General features: G+C 39.0%; 1 protein-coding gene across 2 annotated transcripts in view; it reads left to right on the top strand.

The window, feature by feature from the left end:
- Window positions 1–20,873, top strand: part of LOC121515909 (dedicator of cytokinesis protein 2-like) — a 247,197-nt gene that overhangs the window by 92,461 nt on the left and 133,863 nt on the right. For both annotated transcript variants that reach the window (XM_041796853.1, XM_041796854.1), the window contains 4 exons: window positions 1,598–1,732; window positions 10,689–10,797; window positions 11,211–11,281; window positions 13,116–13,222. In XM_041796853.1, the coding sequence (XP_041652787.1) occupies window positions 1,598–1,732; window positions 10,689–10,797; window positions 11,211–11,281; window positions 13,116–13,222 (422 nt within the window). The remainder of the gene's footprint in view (window positions 1–1,597; window positions 1,733–10,688; window positions 10,798–11,210; window positions 11,282–13,115; window positions 13,223–20,873) is intronic.

Here is a 20,873-nt window from a genome sequence, read left to right as displayed (position 1 = left end):
TAAACACATACAGATGTTCTTTTAAGTAAAAATATTAGTTGTGTTATTTGTATTTTTAAATTTAAATGGATAGTATGATATTTATGAGGCAGTTTCCCTGCCTCTTTGGAATTATGAAATAATCTAAATCCATTAGATAATCTGAATAATGCTTTGTCATTTAGCCAAGAAAACAGACTGTTTGGTGATTCCTGGAGAGCTTAAAGCATGGATCCAGAAACTTGCAACATTTGGATTGATCTTCCTAGTAAGAATCTATTAACTAATTCTGTCAGAAATGCTGCAGTCTAAAATAAATATATAGTACTTCAGCTTATTATAGTAATTTAAATGTCACTCAAATGTCAAATGTTAGGTAAGTTGATACTTCTCTGATCCAGCTGCCACCAGAGCAAAGTGAGCGTAGGCGTTAAGAGTACTTGACTGGACAGGATCACAGTACTTTACTGTACAATGAGCTAGCCAGAGTTTTAACCCTCCTCCCTATGGAGTACCAGCTACAGCACTCAGACATGCTCCCAAAACATGACTGTCTGCCTCCTACTCTGCCATTTCACTCAGCAGCCACTGGAGGAAAAAGTAGTTTTTTATTGCCAAAGCTTCAATAAGGAAATTAAAAACATATTAAACTCCTCTGGCACTTTTTTCCTTCTTTTAGCTTCATTTTCCAATATTTACTGCCTCTCCCCTCTTCTCAACACCACTCGTCCTCTTTCCTGTTTGGTCTCAGTCCATCTCTTTATCGGCCTCCCCTCCATCACTCCATCCCTCAGCTGCTCTGCCAGTGTGTTGGTGTTCACCCTCTTTAAGAGGGTCACTGCAGCTTAATGCCTGTCAGCCCAGAAGCTGTTATGTAAAACTATTTCCCTCCCTCTCACATTATTTTAAACCATCTTTTTGCTCTAATAAAAATCCTGCTGCCTTGCACTAAAACAAAACCAAGAAGACTTAGTAATAATGTTGGCAGTATTTTCAAGGCCACCCTGATGGCAGGATTAGAGCTCATTTTCTTCAGACTTTTTTGTGAAGGAGGATTTGTAAGCGTTAAAGCAGTTTTTACATGATCCTTGATGTATAGAAGCCAGATTTCTTGACCATCTGAAGGCCTGCATTATTTTTTTAAGTTGAATTGAAGTATTTGCAAGCCTTACAGCTAATTCAGAAGGTGATCAGGCAAAGTAATAACAGTTAGTAATCAACTTCAACTGAACTCCTCACCACCTACACCTCTCTTGCACCGCTTTGACACACCAGAATATTTATGCATGTCTAAAGACGCCTCTGGGGAGAGCATGTGCTGGAGAAGGATTTTTTCACAGTGCATCTCAGGGCAAATAAAAATGTCTCTGAGTTGTATGAAAGGTACATCTGTTGAGGTGTGAAATACTATTTTGCCATTTTTCCACCTCCAGCCCCCTGTGCCCGTCTTCGTCTCTCTGGTTCTTTCACTCTCACTGTGTTGCACTCTGTCTTTCTGCTCTATGGAAGTGAAAAATAGAGTTGGTGATTAACTTTCCAACCTGTGGAACATCAGGAAAGGGATAACAATTCTGACCATGTTTTTATTTCTCCCTCTCTTTATGTCACTCTCTTTCAGGAAGCTGATGTCGGTGTTGAAGAGGTACCTGGATGTTTCCAGTCGAGGGGAACAGTGTGAGCCCATCTTCCGCACCCTCAAGGCCCTGGAGTACATCTTCAAATTCATCGTCCGCTCTCGTATGCTCTACTCCCAGTGAGTGTTAATGCACCTTTCTTTGTTGAGTTTTCTAACTATGATGTCTTGTAATATTTTTTCTTTAACCACAGAGTAATGCAAATAAAAATTCATGAAGGCACACACAGCTCAGTGACACTGCATTGTCAGGGTATTTTTCTGACAGCTCAGTGAGAAACTAGCTGATTACAGCGCTAATGTTGCTAATAAGCATTGATGATGAAGTGAAGCCTCCGGATGAAAGGTAATGAAAGGGCAGCGCTGCTGAGTGGGCAGCAGATGAAACACCAGACAGACAAAAGTTCCTGCTGAGAGACTTATGACTCCCTCTGTGCTGAGCCAAGAGCTGCGCTATACGATAAGTGTAAACACTATTTATAACTTCGGCTCAGAAGTTGATGCTGACAGATGGGAAACATGATCTGTGATTTAGCCTGCCTGTGGGTGACTTCAGTGCTAGTGTTAGTGTGAAAGTGTGCACATTAATCAGACACAATCAGGTTAATTTTATGGGTTTTTAGTCACAGCTAGGTGTAGAAGTGATTGTGTAGCTGATACAAGACAGTATCTCTGTCCTTTTAATCTCCTTTGGGACACCATGGACTTCATTTAAACTGGGATTTTTTTTTTAATCATGAGTTTGTTTATTTATTCATGCAGTGTGTGAGGATTTATAGGGATGCTGTGTGTGGTTTCCCAATGGTTGAGTGTATGCTTATGTGCCTGCGTAGACCAGCCTTTGCATTTAAGCATATGTCCAAATATTTATCTCCCATGTGTGAGTGTGCATCATATTATCACTAAACAGCTCCTGGATTGACTGAGCTCCAGTCTCCAGCCTCCCCTGGGCATCTCTCAACTGATATATCTCACTCTCTTTCCCTCCCCCCTCACTCTCTCTCTCCTCCTCTATCTGCACCTACAGCCGTCAAACTCAGGCTAGGTCTGCATCCAGAGTTTTACATCAGATTTCTTCTTCTATAAAGCCTTGTCATACCAACTGAAAAATCAGGTGCTCAAGAGAGCATGCAGCGCTGTAGGTGCATCTGTAAGGCTCCATCTTCATCACCATCAGTACTGGCAGTCATTAATAATTTAAAACGGCATCATTGAAGATTTATTAGATTGTCAACCCAGCTGTATGTTCTTGCAAATTCTATTAGGAGCATGGGGTGTTTACTTTAAGAGTATGTAAGCTAGACTTTACTTGTTTTTTGCTCCTTTTTTACCCTCTCTTTCACCTTCACGCCATATCTTTCATGACAGTCCTGCAGTTTCATTCATCAGCTGTTTATTTTTTTCCTCTCCCCAGAGCACCAGAGTATTGTTTTCATCTCGACCTTATGATATCTCTCCTACAATCTCACATTCTATCTCTCTTCAATCCTCTACTAATTCTAATAATCCAGTCATCTTTTCTCATAAATTAAAGGAATGAGCTCTAAAATGTTTCTCATTAATGTGATAGGGATCTTATCATTATAAATTCACTTCTGTTTCCAAGGTCTATATGATCTAATATAAGATTTTGTGATATTAGAATGAATACATCTAGATCTAATTAAAGCTTAATAAAAATAAAATGGGGCAAAAATCACACTTAGAGCTTTAACTTTATGACAGCATACTTGATTTACTCCAGTTCATCCATAAGACACAAAATTACCACTCTTTACAGAGAAAAAAATGTAGAGATCCACAATATTATCTGCACAATTCTGGTATCAGATGATAGCTTAAAAAGTTACATATCAGCAGATACTGGCAAAACTACTTATATTTACAGCTGATACACTGGCATTCATATCAGCAGTATAACTCATATTTGTCACCATTTAAAAAATTCCTGGACCCAGACGGTGATCTGGATCACTCCCAAAATCTAATCAGTTCTTCCTTATGCTATTTGTGACATTTCCTGAAAATCCATCCATACCTTTTTGGGTTATGTTGCTAAAAAACAAACAAAATATCAAACTAACAAACCCTGCTGATCACATAACCTCCTTGGCAGAGGTAATAGACAGAAAACTGGCATTTGATTTCATTGAGGAATTTCACATCAGAAGCAAGAAAAGTTTGCCCTTAGTGCACTTCAGGATTCATGCACTGTTTGCCAAGCATGCTGGGATCACTTGCAGCATGAACCTGGAAGGTCCCTTTGACTCAAAAACATTTTAGTCCAGATTTAGTTGATAAAAGTTTAATCCGAAACATGCATGTTAATGCACTTTCAGTACTTTATTTACTTTACATTATACTGAAGAAAATTATGAAATACCTTGATCAGAATCAGAATCAGAATCTTCATTAATGACCACACAAACAATTTGGTGGAATTTGCTTTTGGTACAGCACTTGAAAAGGACGCTCACATCAACTGTGTCATCACAGAACAGACAAAAACATTAGACATACACAGTAAAGCAGAAGGCATATTTAGTCCTGGCTTGATTGAGTGTTCTTATGGCAGACGGGATGGAACTGTTTTTGGATCTTACTGATTTGGTTGGCAGAGATCTGTAGCGCCTCCCTGAGGGCATGAGAGTGAACAGGTGATGGAGAGGATGGGAGGGGTCCGAGGTGATTTTGAAGGCTCTTTGTGTGATGCATCGGTGATGTAGTGTGTCTATGGATGGGAGGGGTTGACCAATGATTTTGAAGGATTTATCGACAATGCGCTGTAGTTTTTTGCATGAGTGTGAGTCCAAATTACCATACCAGACAATTATTGAAAAGGTGAGTATGCTTTCTCTGATGGTGGTGTAAAACTGTAGGAGAAGGTTGGGTCTGACTCTGAATTTTTTGAGCTGACGGAGGAAGAATAAACGGTTGGCTTTCTTGTAGGTGTGGTCTGAGTGGAGTTTCCATTTGAGTGTATTGGAGATGTGTGTATTGAGGAATTTGAAGGAGTCAATGATCGTGATGGGTTCAGACAGGATGTGCAGAGGGGTATTTGGTGTGGGATTGTGGGTAAAGTTAACTATGATTTCCTGAGTTTTTGCTGTATTAAGTTGGAGATGATTGTCTTGGCACCAAGTGGTTGTTTGGGCTATCTGTTGACGGTAGTGTTGTTTGTTATTGTTTGTGATGAGTCCAATTATGGTGGTATCATCTGCATACTTGATGATGGAGACTGAGCTGTGGGTGGAGGTGAGGTTGTTGGTTTACAAGGAAAAGAGCCAGGGAGAGAGGACACAGCCCTGGGGGGCCCCGGTGCAGATGGTCAGAGGTCCAGATAGGAGGCTGCCCATCCTGACTCTGTGTTTGATTGCCCTCTACCCAATCTTTCCTTGTGTTTTTACTAGAGCTGTGAAAAATAATACATGATGATCAAATTACAAGATCCATTAATGACTTTTTTGATGCATTTAAATCATGCACAGAATGAGCTTTCCAATATATTCCACAATTCCACCCAGTCTGCACTTGTCCCCACTTTAACACAGTCAGAGGATAAATGAATATATCTGATGAACATGAAGCAGGGCTGGTTCTGGGCATAGGTGATACGGGAGGTCGCCTTGGTCGCAGCATGGATGTGGGGTGCCGTCTTGAGCCCTGAACATTTTAAATGAGGGACCAAAGTAACAGATCTTAAACTCCTGCACTCTAACTTTTGTGCCTCTTGTTCATAGAACGGTCCAGCCTGACTTCGCTGCCCGTTGTCTGTCTGCCCCCCATCACTGAAGTTTTGTGAGTGGCAACAGGGGACTGGGGCATCAGTATGTGATTAATCATGATTAATTCACAGAAACCTGAAAATAATTGGATTAAAAATTTTAATAATTTCACAGCCCTAGTTTTTACAGATTATACACAGAGAGACGAGCTATCATGGGTTTTAAACGTCCTATAGTCCAGCACAGAACATTCTAGTCTCATTTAGTCTCTGCTGTGATAGCTAAACTTATTTTTCATCAGCATTTTTATCATCAAGGTTTTATTTTTACTCAGTCTTTTGTCCTTCTGGGAGAAAGTTAGTTGATGAACATTTGTAGTCATAGTTTAGGCCTACAAACTTAACACTGCCAGTTAGAGATGTAACGGTTTTTGTTTTGGTCCTGAATGGTCATGGTTCAAGGGGTCACAGTTCAGACCACATAGTCCCATGACAATAATGTAGAATTATTTCTACAGTCTATGGTTTCAATGGAGAAAATTGGCAAGATGACAGTCCTCATCGTCAATAGAGGTGGCAGTAATGCTCATAAGTGTTGCCTAACCAGGAAAGAGAGAACCAGGAAAAACAAAACACTTTAAGAAAAGCATCAACTACAGGTGCATTAGCAGGGGAGTGGCAAGGCTTACTGGCTTCTTCCTCTCCTTCACTTCTTGGTGCTGTTTTTAAAAAGCTTCTGCATGTAAAAGCAGAGACTTTAGCAATGCTAATACACTTTAAAGTCCTTACACGAAGATCCTGAAGTAGAGAACAGTGGCTACAAGTGTGTATTAAGTGCTCTGCTTGGACCTCATTAAAACATCCCGTCCCTAGTTTACGTGAGCTATTCTGCAGTCCTTCACTGATGAACACGAGTCATGATTTCATTTATTTTACACACTTTAACAAGTGTTCTCTACTTCTACATATCTGCGTATAGCTTCTAAAATCCTGTTTACAAAAACTATGTGACTGCGTCGTGGCACTCTACATAAATCATAACAAGGAAACCTTTAAAGTGCTCTAAAATACACATTTTATTTTTCATCTCTTGCTGTATTTTCAGGAGATAATAGGCTGTTCATTTCTGTGTTGCTTTTTATTTTGTATCTTTTTTTTTTTTAAATCTGTCTCTTCTCTTTTTTTCATTTGTAATACACCACAGACTGTACAAACTGTCAAAGGTGGTTCTCACATCAAAAGAATGAAACTGTAAACTCGACTACAGTCAGGTTAAAAGCAATAAATGAGAGAAACCTGGAATGAGGCCTATATAGCTGGTACTTCATGTTCCTTTTGTACTGATGAACTGAACCCGTACTGAACCATGACCCAGAAGCTGAGGTACAAACTGGACTGTGATTAAGAATTTCTGTGTTTTTCAAAACTGTTGGAAATATTTGAGGAAAGCTTAGAATTCAACAAAATATACAGTATATTTAACATTGGAGTATTCATTTTTTAAAAGAATATACATTTCAGTGCAAAAATTCTTCATGATGGAGCTTTAAAAATCAATAAAATTTACAAATGCACCATCAGATATAGTCTAATATATGTATGTTTATATATATATATATATACATGAATTCTTGGGCCATCCTACTGATTTCCTTGTCATGTTCACAGTGTTTATATAACTTTAATTATGAAGAAACTATTTAACTAGAACTACATGTAAAAATACCTGAGGTAATTATGTGACTCATTGCACCCTTAATAAACTGTAATAAAGATTTCCTAATCCAATATATATGAGCAATTATGTTTTTGTTTTAGTAATTATGTCTGTCGCAGCATTGTTAGTCACTCAGTCACATCCTCCATCTGCCAAGTAAAACATCAACATCTAACATTTGGTCCATCCTGTGGCAAACTTTGTGCCTCAGTGGGTGATCGTGACACATAATTAATTTACTGATTGGTCCAGAGGGAACTGCAATTCTGAACCCCAACAAGGTGACATTTTTGACTGATTTGCTCTGGCAGGGATTTCATATTTCACAGGGGACATATTAAGTGTAGCTTTGTTGTTCCTTTTTTGTCTCTTCCTTCTGTCATCCACATTCCTCTTACGGGACTGCCTTCCTACTATCACTACTCAGTTTTTTCCCCTCGGTTTCCCTTCACTCTTTTCTCGTCCCTGTCATCCCTTCATCCCTCTCTCTCCTCTCCATCTGTCTCTGCTATTAATTTGCTGAGCTGGTGTGACGTATTTGTGTTGTTGGGCAAACGTGTGGGTGATGAGTGCCTGTGTGTATGTGTGTGTGTATGTAGATAAGTTGAGGCAAGAGCCTACAGTCATTTTTAGTTCCACATTCATCATCTGTGTTGGATTAAAGAAATACACCACAGGCTGTGACATGCAATACTGTACTAATGGGACAAAACTATTTTAGGTTACTCTAAGTGCATAAGTGTGGCGTGAGTGCAAAACCTGGTGTTATGACACCAAAACTGAGCCTGACACATCAAGACATCATCTCTCCTCTCTCTCTCTCTCTCCACATACACACATGAATTTATGCACTGACAGGGTCAGTGGATTAAGCTGGACAATGCGTCTGTAATCATAACTGTACTCTGCACAGAGCCCAGTGATAATACCTCTGTGTGTTACCCTCTAATCCCTCCCCCCACACGCTAAAATCACTGTGTGCCACATGCTAATCCTTCCCTCCAGCACTCCTAACTTCTATTGTAATTAACAACTGCACAGCTCCACTGAATCTTAGAGAGATAGGGAGGAGACGTGGGAAGGAAAGGGGCAGAGAGATGAATGAGAGAAAACTTTGTTTGGGGTGGAGAAAGTTGTACTGAAGAGATGAAACCAGGATGTGTCAGTACTTGGATGTGATGTGAATAGTAAGAAGAAAGGTACCGCTTTTATTTTGTTAAGTCAGGGGAGATCCTTCATCCTGGCAGTTAGGGCCAATCAAGGTTTCACCTCTCTTTTCATCACAAAACAGCACTGGTTCACTGCTTCACTACACTTGACTCAAGTGATGTGCATTATTAGTATTAAAGGATACAAGGAGTCATTTTTGCTCCCTTAGCAGTGTATGATTTTTGCTATTATAGTCTGACAGCTAAAATATTTACAGATGGATTAAAGTTCAGTATAGCGTCTTCATGTTGAATATATTTGCCCAGGTTTTTAAAACAAGTTGTGAGGAAGAGCAGCCAGATGTTTAAATACCCATTTCAATAAAAACACAGATGTAATATCACTGGCAGCTACTCTACACAGAGAAAGCATGTGTTGACTTGAAGAAGATGACTTCAAATACATTGCCATTATCAGCTGTGGATCGACTAATACAAAAAACCTAAAGCAGTATGATTTAGTTAACTAGCTCTGCTCAGGATCTTGGTGTTTTTAGAATAAAAATAATACTTTAAAACCCAAAAGCAAACCTGTTAAAGGGTTAGGAGGAGGAAGATGTAAATGACACTGTAAAAAGTTTATTTTAAGAAACATTGGTTTGTAATTTGAAAGATTTTACATTTTCATTTGCAGGTACTCCAAAACTTGACTTTGTGGTGTAGGCTTCATACGTACATCCAGGACTTGATGTTAACTTTTTAGTCACCAGCCACTTTGGCAAGTGGGTTTTCAAAGTTGCTAGCCATTCTGGATTTTCACTACCCATAGTTTTGTTGTTGGGAAATGATGATTCATGTGAGTAAGGTTCACTGTGGTACGCTGGAATATGCTTGAGTAACAATCCTTTCAAATGTAGATGAACACTGTACTTCCAACTCAGTTTTTTCCTCTTTCACCATGGGGAAAAACACAAACTGACTGACATGTTTGCAATCTCAGATAAAACTAACACATATGTGGCACACCTGGGATGAGCAAAAGTGCATGCTTTGTTCTACTTCATTAAGCTCTCCTTCAGTGACACACTTCTTCCCATTTAAATTAAAAAGCACATTACAGAAAAATGTGTCACACTTTTCTGTTAGAGACCCTCACCATGACGTCTGTCAATAAGGCTGATGCATCAACTGGAGTATCTTTGGCTGGTTCTGATTTCCTGCTTTTTTCTGGTCTGACTTGCCAAGAACTTAAAGAACCATATTTGATGGACAAACCCCAAAATTGTTCTCTGGATTTTTCTTGACTTAAAATTATTTATGGCTGCACAAATTACCGGGTGTAACATTGTATCGGCAGATATGACAAATTTCTGCCGACATCTGCAACCAGTATTTTGGCTGCGAATATCAGCCTGTTTTAGCTGGTGATATTTTGAATGCATGAATAGGTCTGTGGTATTTTTTTTCATTCTTTAAACTGTAATGTTCTACAGCCTTCAAAGGAACCTTGCATGATCAGACAAGTTCATCTTTTTGGCTAGATATTTGTATCTCTCAAATGTAAATTGAACTGAAAAAACTCACTAAGTATTTAGTGAGTTTTTTAGTTCAACATACATTTGAGAGATACAAATATCTATCCAACAAAATGAACTTGTCTGATCATGCAGTGTTCCTTTCAAGGTTTTTTTTCATCCTTAAAATTTAAAGAGTGTTAAAGACTGAAGTTTTATTGGTTAGATTTTGTTAACCTTTGTCCATCTTTGCTTCTGAGAGACTTTTCTTCTTAAAATGCGTTTTTTTATACCAAGTCCTGGTACAGACCTGTTGCCAATTATTCTAACATGTTGCTAAATCTGCCTTTAGCTTTTGTTAATTTTATTCGTACCACTTACGTTTCAGCCTTTTGATGCCATGTCCCTACTTTTATAAGATCTGTTGCTGCCATCAAATTCAAAATGAGCTGATATTTTTTCATGAAATGATAAAATCTCTCAGTTTTAATGTTTGATATGTTGTTTGTGTTCTATCATGATTATAATATTGGTTAATGAGATTTGCAAATCATTGTATTCTGTTTTTATTTACATTTGAGACCGCATCCCTATTATTTCAGAATTTTGCTTGTACATTTAAGTTGGTAATTGAACACTGATCTTTTCAGCCTCACACAGTCATAGTCCATTTTTCTTTTGTACAGACAAAATGCTGTTTATAAAATTCATCTTAAGTTTCTTACCCTTTCTAACCTTAGGTTGACTTTTTGTCTATGATTCTCCTCACACACGCCAACCTCACTCATAACTCACCCTTCTGCACTTCTCTGATGTTTCTTTACCTTATTCAATTCCTTTGCATCCTTCATTTCCCTCTCCACCTCCCTGTTCTAATTATGCCATGTTAGGCTTTCTGAAGTTCATTTCCAGGCTGTCTTGTTATTTCTGCTCTCCAATGTACCTGTTTCATTTCCATTAATTTTTCTCCTAGGCTGTATGAGGGGAAGGAGCAGGCAGAGTTTGAGGAGTCGCTTAGGAGGCTTTTTGAGTCCATCAACAGCCTGATGAGAACAGACTACACCGCCACTCTGCTGCTCAGGGTAATCATACACATTCACCATGCACCTGTCCTTCACCTCAATACTCCTCTTTAAATTTGTCTCATCATTATCCTTACCTTTTTCCAGCTCTTGTTTTTTACATCTACATGTCTCTTCTCCCTACTTCTCCTAATGCTCCAGCGTCTCTGATGTGATCTCCCTATCTGATTCTGTCTACATCACTTTTCTGCTGCTGAATGTCTCCCCCTCATTCTCACTACTTAAACTGATACAGGTGTTCAGAGAGAGAGGTAGTCTCAAAAAGTTAGGCAGACAGACAGGTGGCCCTATTCTTTTCTCACTCTTTTTATGAGCAACTGCTTGATGGCAAAGTCACCCTCCATTGCAACAATTACCACGGGATATTAAGGCAGTAATTTGACATTGTTTACCTGTTATGTATGTGTGACCAGGTTGCTGCTCTGAAGTACCTTCCAACTGTTCTGCATGATGTGGAGAAAGTTTTTGATGCTAAACTCCTGAGGTAAGCTCAGCTTGAAACACTCACAATCTTTATCTTTGGTCATATCTTTGGTCTTTTGTCCGTGACACTGACAGATGATGTATGAGAGCTTTCAGCTCTACTCACATCAGGCTTCCCTTTTGCCCTTGCTAAGTGACCCTCATCTTTGTGTCTGCCACACTTTCCATTCTGTTTGAGGCTTACCTTCTTTATCAGGTGATAAAACTCTCATCAAACTGACATAAACACGAGCACACACTCTCTAACACACTCTGTCCCTCCTCCATGTTCCCCTTACTGAAATGACAATATCAGTAAAACCATCAAATAAAGCCATTTGAACTTGGTTTCTTTTATTCTCGCTTTCCTGCAGAGTAAAATGACAGTGAATAGCTTGTTTAACCTCTCTTTGACCCACAATCATACTCTGGCACCCTGCAAATGACCCCAGTGTAAAAACTGCTTTTGAAAAAGAAATTCCAGACATTTTATTTCACCTTCAGCAATTTGACGAGCAAGCTCAGATCCATTGTCTTGCCTCTGTGATTTCTCCTTTCACTTGTCAGTGACCGGTGTGTGCTGTACAGTGTGTACATATCATCTGCCATTCTAGTCCCTTGAGTAACTCCATGTCAACACAGCATCACAAAGGTGCTACTTTTAATACCAGCCACATAAGCGAACAGATGCAGATGCATATCAAAAGGTGACGAAGGGCAGAGAGTTAAAGATCAGTATACATATTCTCACTTTCTGTCATTCCATTTTTTTTTTTCACAAACACTCACACACCCTCATTGTGTTTGACTTCTGCACTTAACGCACACAAATGCATAAACATGCCCAAGCCATCTGAACTTGAAAGTTAAGTCCCTGTTGCATTCCTGATCAAAAGTGCCTGAGGCAGATTTTCCAAAAGCAGCCTGTGTGAATTACAATCAGCTTGCATGAGGTGGACATCAAAGCTTTGTCTCATCTTCTGTTCAGTCACACTCCTGCGCCTTGTAAACTTACCCAGAGTGTGATCTGCAGAGTGGTACAAGCGCATACATTGTCAGCTATGTGTGTGTTTTGTTTGCTCTGTTTGTCCTTTGCATGTCCATGTGGGAATCAGCTGATATTTTTGATTTTAATTACATTCAGCTCTGATGATTAGTGGGCTTGATAAGTCTGCTAAGAGCCCCTGTGCACCGGTGTGTCCTTGCGCCAGCTTATACACATCAAAAGTCAAACGGACCCTTTTCTTGTGTTTGAGTTTGGTAGCAGAGGTGGTGCATTTTCATTCTTTCATGCTATTACTGAAAATGCATGCACAACCTTTGTGGCATAATTTAAGATGACAGAGACAAAGTGAGAGACAGACCAAAAAAAAATGAAGACAAAGGGTTTACCGAGCCCTGAGCATTCAATCTTTCTAAGTGGCATTGGGGCTTGCAACCAGGCTGTTTAATTATTATAGAAATGAATTTGGGGGCAGAGGATGACTCAAACCTGTGTCTTCATTAAAGTGTGTTTAGGCGTTAGCTCATTTGTTTTCATGCAGCATACACCACTCTACTTTGTCTGGGGAGCACTGTGTTCCAACCTTTGCTTTTAGTTGTTGCATATTTTACGACCCTAAAGAGGAGCTGCGTAAAGCCTGTCTTACTAAGATTTAGTTGCTTTTTGATCTCTGAATCAATTACACAGAGGGAATAAATAGTGCAATTGATTTAAAAATCAGCATGTGCAATAATCTGCAGAAGATTAATCCTGAATATTTATTGTGCTCATTTTCAAGACAACAGGCCTGTCTCTCTTGCTGTATGATGATCTACCTGATTATTTATTCCACCACTTCCCTCTCTCTTTCCAGTCAACTGCTTCATGATTTTTATTCCTGCATCCCTCCTGAGAAACTCCAGAAACAGAAGGTGGCCTCCATGACTGAGATTGTCAGCAGCCAGCTTTTCCAGAGACAAGGTGTGTAATTTTTTTCCTGTTGCACCCCTCAGCACTGAGCTTCCAGCCAGTGGCAGATTAAACGGTTGTGTGAGGAACCAATCGCAGAGCTGCACACTACCAAATAACCTCCAACCCATTTTGTGTGAAATCCTATAGAGCATTAGTTGGATCTCACTTAAAGGTTGAGATCACATTAAAAGGTCTATTATACAGTGAGTAGGTCCAACCCTGCTACAGGACGGGCCAGACAGCTGTTCTCAATGTACTTTATGATCAGTAAGGGAGTTCTGTGCTTTAAAGGTTTTATCTTGATGCAGCACAGTGGATAAAAGTGTGCTGCTAATACTGTAGGGGTAATGTTCCAGTCCCTGTAGAGTGATCCAGTTAAGCACTCTGGATAAAAGCATCAACCAAATGGAGAAGGAATATACTGGTGTTTATGCATTTATCTTTAGTTCATTTTTTTTCAGTGGTCACTCACAGTCCAGTCACTTTGAGTTTAATAGAACAGATTTGGCTTGAAACATCACATAAAGTCTTGTGAAATTCAAAATACATTATTGATTTAACGTATTACTTTCTTTGTTATTAGATTTGTGATAAATAGGATAGACTTTGATCAAATGATCCTCTGCTGCTAGCATACAAGTAATGTAGAATTTTTGATTGATATCTTTAGTTTAAATATGTAAAATGACAACATAATAAAGTTGAAGAAATGCAACAAGAAAAGATAAAAGCGACGACAAAGTTCATCTGCAAATGTTTGAGCATCTCAATTTACATGAGCGAAAAAGACGTAGGAAGACATATACTTACTTACCCTACGCCTTTAATTTCTGTTTAAACATTATCAATCACTTCCTTAATGAAAGCATATGATTGTCTCAATTTTACATTCAATTTTTTAAATCATTGTCCTGTATACAGAAAATTACTCATCTGAAAATAACACAATAAATGCTTTTAAATTCAAACATAGCCACATTACCAACAAACACCTTGTAATAATCATTCATCATGGTACCTCGTGAGAATAATTTCTCTATAGCTCTTTTTAAACAGTCATGTTTGATACTTGTTTTATGTCATTGCTCAGTCTGCTCCACAGCTGAACTCCACAAAAGGTCATACAGAAACTTTTCATTGTTTGTAGGAACACTAAGAACCTATAGATTTAGCCCCCCCCCTTAAATTATAACCTCCCTCTCTTTCGTAAAACTTTTTTATATTGCCAGGCAGCAGATTATTCCTTGCTTTGTGCATTATCTGAGAGGTTTTTATTCTACCGAATGGAAGTTTTAGATTTGAAGACCAATTGATTCGTAATTGCCCAAAACCCAATGTTATGAGTTATTCTCATTGCTTTTTTTTACTAAAAGGTGTTGTAGTTAGCTTTCATAGGTGTTTCCCCAAACCTCTGCACAGTCATTAACAGTGCCTGTAAAGAGTACTCACCTCCTTGGATGTTTTATAAATCAATCATGGCCAGTAAAATGGTGATCGATCATGAGCAGCATTTTTTCAAGCCCGTCCACAAATTCTGTGTTGGATTGAGGTCTGGGCTTTGACTCAACATTCACCTTATTGTCTTCAAACAATGTCTGTGCAGCTTTCGCTGTAGGCTTCGGGTCAGTGTCTTGCTGGAAAGTAAATTTCCCAAACAGAAGTTCTCTTTCTCTTTTTCTGTAATCTTCCACATTCATTTCACCCTCTACCTTTACAAGCCTTCCAGGGCCGGCTGCTGAGAATCATCCCACAACATGATGCTGCCACCACTGTGCTTCACAGAGGGGATGTTTTGTTTTTGGTGATGTGTAGTGCTTGGTGCCAAACTTAGCATCTTGTCTGGTGGCCAAAAACACGATTTTGGTCTCATCAGACCAGAGAACTTTCTATCACTCACCATGGAGTCTCTTACATGCTTTTTGTTGAACTCTAGTCCAGTTTTAACCTGAGTTTTCTTCAATAGCATAAAGCTTTTACTGATATGTTTTATAGGCACTGTTAATAAGGTAGGAGCCATGAACTGTAGAGATTGTACAGTGATTTTTGATCCAGAATATACTTTGCTTTTGCTAGGACTGAAATGCTTGTGTTTGTGTGAGGTTTCCAGCAAATTTTGTTGTCTAATTTCATTGTCAGGAATTTATTTTTAAATACTCTCTCTACATTAACACATAGATATTTATGCCGCACCGTGCAGTCTCAGTGCTCTGCTTTTCACCTCCTTTGACAATAAATTGAGTGCAATGGACCTGAGTCAGATACTGTCATATTACAAACAGCACTAGTGGGTACCTATTAATGATCTCCTCCTCTGAAACAAAGGTCACTTCCAGTCATGCGTGCTGGGATTAAACATCTTCAGAGTAAAATCAACATTGACTTAAACAAATACTTAGTAGTCATTGACAGTATCTGATGTTTCTTTGTCCTTGCAGCACTGATAGTCCCTACTGAACCAGGACGAGAACCTTAAAATAAGCACACTATTCACGTCTTAGCCAGTGTTAGAGCTGAATATGAAGAAAGATGAGTGGCGTCTATATAAAAGTCACAGGTGGTACTAGCTGTGTACAGAACAAGAGGTGATATCACTAAATGTTTAAAGCAGACTACACATGAAGGAAGTGTTTGCAGTTTCATTGTAATAAGTGTGCCAATTTTCACACCATGCCCGTTTTACTCAAGGAGAATTTAAGTAGATGTGACATAATTGCAAGGAACATGCGAGTTAGTCTGTATTGTGCCTTTAAAGTGTTCACTTCATATCAGTGATTGCACTCACTTTCCCCCCAATAGGGTTCACCCCCTACCTCTGTTCAGCCCTATTATGTCTGTCTAATTTGCTTGTAGTTGGCTGATAAGTGGTACTTTCCCTTGCACAGGACCACAGTGATGGATAGAGTGGGGTAATGTTGTGCCACTGGATGATACAGACGCAATAAGGGGGCCCATAATCAGGCCTCTACAGAGCTCACTGAAAAAATGGAAATAGACTGTAATAGATTGAGGAAGACTGAATTTGGTTTGACAAAAACAAAGCTGAATAGCTCAGGAATGGGATACATGCTGGGTTGTGCAAGACAGCCAGTCACATCATGGACATTTCCATTCTCATACACAACCTGCAGCCCTCACATAAATGTATTTGTTTCAGAGTAAATGATGACACTATATCTCAGTGTGAGTATATTTGTCCATTTCAGTGTTTGTGCAATGGTGCATGCAAAATGGTTCCATGCACTCCCTTTAATATTGTTTCTGCCCTGTGTAGCAGTGGGCAGGCTCATCAGTCAGTCACTGCCAGCCGAGTCAGTAGCCGGTACGGGATGCGGTCCTTTGGTATTGATCCTGGCTGCGATGATTGATTCCCCAGGGGTCTGGACGACAAGCTCGGCCCACTGGCTGGCTGTCGACATGCACAGAGTCACACTCTGTCACCAGGAAAGGAAGGCAAGATGGAAGAAAGTGATGAAAGTTAACTGGATAGGTACCAAAGGGAAAGAAAATAAAAAAAGAGATGGTTATTTAATGAGGAGAAAGGCAAAGCTATATATTTTATGGCATCAGTCTGAAATGTTCTATATTCATTTTTGCAAAGGAGCACTTAGGAATTACCTGTCAGTTTATGGAAAAAAATAGATGACTGCCCTTTGATAATTTTAGCAGTGAAGTTTTGGAACTTAGTTTTATCTCAAGGTGTGACCTGAAAAGTGTTTTGAAATGATGCCAAGAGTCATTTGGAGCGTCAGTTTTTAAATGGCAGAAATGTCCTTTGGGTATAGGGCTCAAATGCAGAAGAAGAAATGATAAAGATGGAGTCCAGCAGAGGTGGCAGAGAAACCAAGGAGAAAAAAAAGAGCAGAGATAAGAAATGGAAAGATAGGAAAAGGAGTAACACTACTACTACTAATCGCAAAGAAGTAGTTATTATTATTATTATTATTACTTAATTGTTATTACTAGAATTATCATCACTTTTTTATTATTATTATTATAATTATTATTGTTATTATTATTATCATACCACATTTTATTTAAACTTAGTTCACAATGAAAGATATCTTAAAACATAATAACTGCAGCATAGCGTCATTAGCAGGAAATAAAATCACTCCTTTCTTTTTTCATATCAACCTCAACATAAGATATATTTTTTTAAGACAATCATGTTTAATCCTTATCTCAATTCAACATATAGTGATGTTGCTCTACCTTATAGCCTATTTCTCAGTAAGAGGCAAATATATTGCCCGGCCCTATCTCTGAGTTTGCATGTTTTTCTCTTTAAAGATTATCATCTCTGCCTTGTTGCAGCTCAGCCTGTTTCTCTTCTTATCCAGGTTTTGGTGGCATGCGTGACAAAAAAAGTTGTGTATAAAGCTGCCTTAATGCACTTTTTTTTAAATGTCCTCATCAAAATAGCAATATCTTATAAGACAGACAAATGGACAAGACTCTGCCTGTTTGAATCTTTTGCAAGTACTCTTTAGTAGTAGTTAAGTGTAGTTTTTACACTGATAAGACTCTACCTCTGTGCATAAAAAAGTGTTTTGGGGCTCATACTGAGAGGATCACGTCAGCATGAATGAATCCAACACACTGACTTCTCTTGTCAGCTGTTCAAATGGAGATAGGAGTGTGAGAAAGTTTCCAAGCTAAATGCTATGTATAAAGTTGCGGGGAGATCGTAGTCTGCGCCATATGTGGCGAGCGTGTGTTTAAGTTCCAAGAGGTTTTGCATTTAAATGTACTATTCTATTGGGTTGAGGCATCCTGCTGCAGAAAAATGGCCTCATTCCCGACTGTATCTGAACAGCCTGCTGGTGCAAGTAGACAGTGGGAAAATGTTAAATATCCCACTATTTTTTGTCTAATTTCAACCACATCAGAGACTCCGCACGCTGCAAACTCTGCTGATCTGGACAGTCAGCTTCGAGTGTGGGCATAGCAAAAACTTTTCAAACTGCTGTCTATCTTTGCTTTTGTCATATTTAAGCATTTTCTCTCAGAGAAGCATGCACCTCTTCTTCTATTTTCCACATTTGAGAAAAATATGCAACTTTTATCAACGCATGCCGCTTTTTTTTTTTGTTTTTTTTTTTTTTTTGCTGATGTGCTGATGAAGGTTCACATTGGCCATCGCCAATGTTCCACTAATGCATTGGTGCATCATTAGAAATTGTTCATTCTGATTAAACCAAACCATAGATTTACCAGAACAAAACTGACTTTGCATGATGTTTGGTATAAATGTAAATGTTTTACCAACAAGCAGTTTGTATGTCAGTGATCAGACAGTGTTGCGTAAAGGCCACCCACTTACTCTGAGATGTATTTATCAGCAAAGAACAGGGGAATGCAAAAAACTGGCTCCTACCATTCACATAAAAGAACCTGCTCTTAGAACAGACTTTTTAATGCACAACGCATCATGACTGTCAGCTGGGGAGCTGAAGATGTTTCCTGATGGTTCATAGCTTTAGTCAGGGAAAGCAAACACAAAACAGGTATTCCTGCTGTTTTTTATGTTGATTTGACATTCTGCCTGACAGTTTGCATAAGAAAAAATGCCTCAAACTTTGAGAATCTGCTTGTGGCCCTGTACACTGTACAACAAACGACGAAACTGCACAGTGTACATCCGTCTTTAGGGGAGGGCCACTGTCAGCTTTAATTCAGTCATTTATAGCGTGTGTGAGGTGCTGTTGCCATGAAATACTTGGTGGACAAGACATAAAATCTTGAATTTTATGAAGTTGTCAAAACTTGGGTTATCAAATTTAAACAGGATATTACAATAATTTAATGATAGTGTGTTTTGCCAAATACTTTCAAGGATTTTCACATCATGATTCTGCAGGTTTAAGAGTAATAATGCATAAAAGTGACCAGATTGTTGCTATTCTGAAGGCTAAATTTAATTGAGTTTGAAACCTTTTAGTGTGGTTCTTGAAGTAAATGTGGAGTCTAGGATGAGGCAGAGATACTTGAATTCAGTTACAATGTCTAGCTCTACACCACTGAAGGGATACAGTGGAGTGACGTCAAATTTAAGGAGGCTCAGAGAACGTCTGTGTTACCATACTTTTTTTTGTCTTGCATGTAATAATACAAGGATCAATGAAACAGTTCAAAAATTAATTGGTGCTCTAATGTAGACACATGCTTAAGTGTGGTCAGTTGGAGACATGTGCTTAGCTGGACCAGACAGGAATAGATGGACTGCAGAAAGCATTTCTTAGGTAAATTCAACCTGGCAGACCTTCACCATAGAGCATGTGGCTATTCTGGATTGGGGGAACTGGAGAAGCTGATGATGTTAACTATGACTGCCAGGACTGCCCTGGCTGAGAGGAGATTCACAGAGGCCTGTCTTGATCTTTACAATCTTTACAATAAAACTTATAAAATGTATATTTTGTCTGAGTCATCTCAGCCACCTGGTAACAAGCGTATAAAGATGAACTTATTATCAGTCTTACAAACTTTATGGTGTTCAACAGGTGACAGGAATTTGGAGGAGAAGGGAAGAATCCTTGGAGGAGAGAAAATACTTAAGACCAGTAAGAGGAAATGTGGCATGATCCTTGGCAAAGGTGGAGCAGGGGCAGGGGGAAAAGTAAAGGAAGGAGAAAGATTGATAGCAGAGCAATGTGGAAGAGACAGAGGCTGGTACAGAAGAAGGAAACAAGAGATTCAGACATATAGAGAGCGGAAAAACAGGTGGATGGTGGTGCTGCGAGAAAACAAAATAGCTTGGGGAAAGAACAGGAGACTGAGAGAAAGTGAGAGACCTTGTTTTGCTGTTAAACAGCCCAAAAGTTTGTTTTAAAGTTTTAGGCTTTCTTCACACTCAATCTGTCAGCAGACCTGCATGCTGTTAGCCAGCAATAGCTAGCCCCTCCTCTGCTCTTGTCTTCTCCCAATCCTCCTGTGCACTACTTATTTATTTATTCATCCATTTATACATGGGTTCTCTCCATCTCGATCCCTGGCTCACAAAATGAGGGCTGACACTCAGTCTAATTGAGATGCATTTTAGCATTGGGATGCTAATCAGAGGGCTTGTAAGCTATGGTACCATTTGCCCAGACGCTGAAATATGCAGCAGAGTTAAAATTATATATTTATAATAGCTAATGGCCTCCGGTGTCCTATCACTGCACAGCAATGCATATTTAATATCCCTACCTGCCTGTCTGTCTGTCCGACTGTCTATGTGAGCAGTCCTGCCAAGCTTACTCTCTATTGAGAAATGTCAGCACTGACAATTCAGGGGAGGGTAGATGATGGACGGAGATGGCATGTATGTGTTTGTGGGAAAAGTGATTGCTTAGTCATGGTTGACATAGAGTCAAAGTGAATGGTTTGAAAGAAATGCAATATTTTTTCAAAGTATCATGAACTCAATTTAGTTGCCTTTAAGATGTAAAGGAAGAGATAGGAATAAAGGAAAGAACAAAAAAAATATGATTGGTAATTCTGAAAAGATCACTATACAGGCAGCTGACTAGTGATTTTAATTCTGTTTGGTATAGAGTTTAAAGTTGTAAGTTGTAGAATGTAACAACAGCTTGATCACAGTTTTTACTTTTATATTTTTCCCAATATTTATTAGTCTTTATTTATTAGTCACAGTTTCGATTTCTAAACAACAGGA

Source organism: Cheilinus undulatus, linkage group 10, assembly GCF_018320785.1.
Source record: "Cheilinus undulatus linkage group 10, ASM1832078v1, whole genome shotgun sequence".
Taxonomy (NCBI): domain Eukaryota; kingdom Metazoa; phylum Chordata; class Actinopteri; order Labriformes; family Labridae; genus Cheilinus; species Cheilinus undulatus.
Note: the sequence above shows the minus strand (reverse complement) of the source record. Positions and strands in the feature narration are given on the sequence as shown.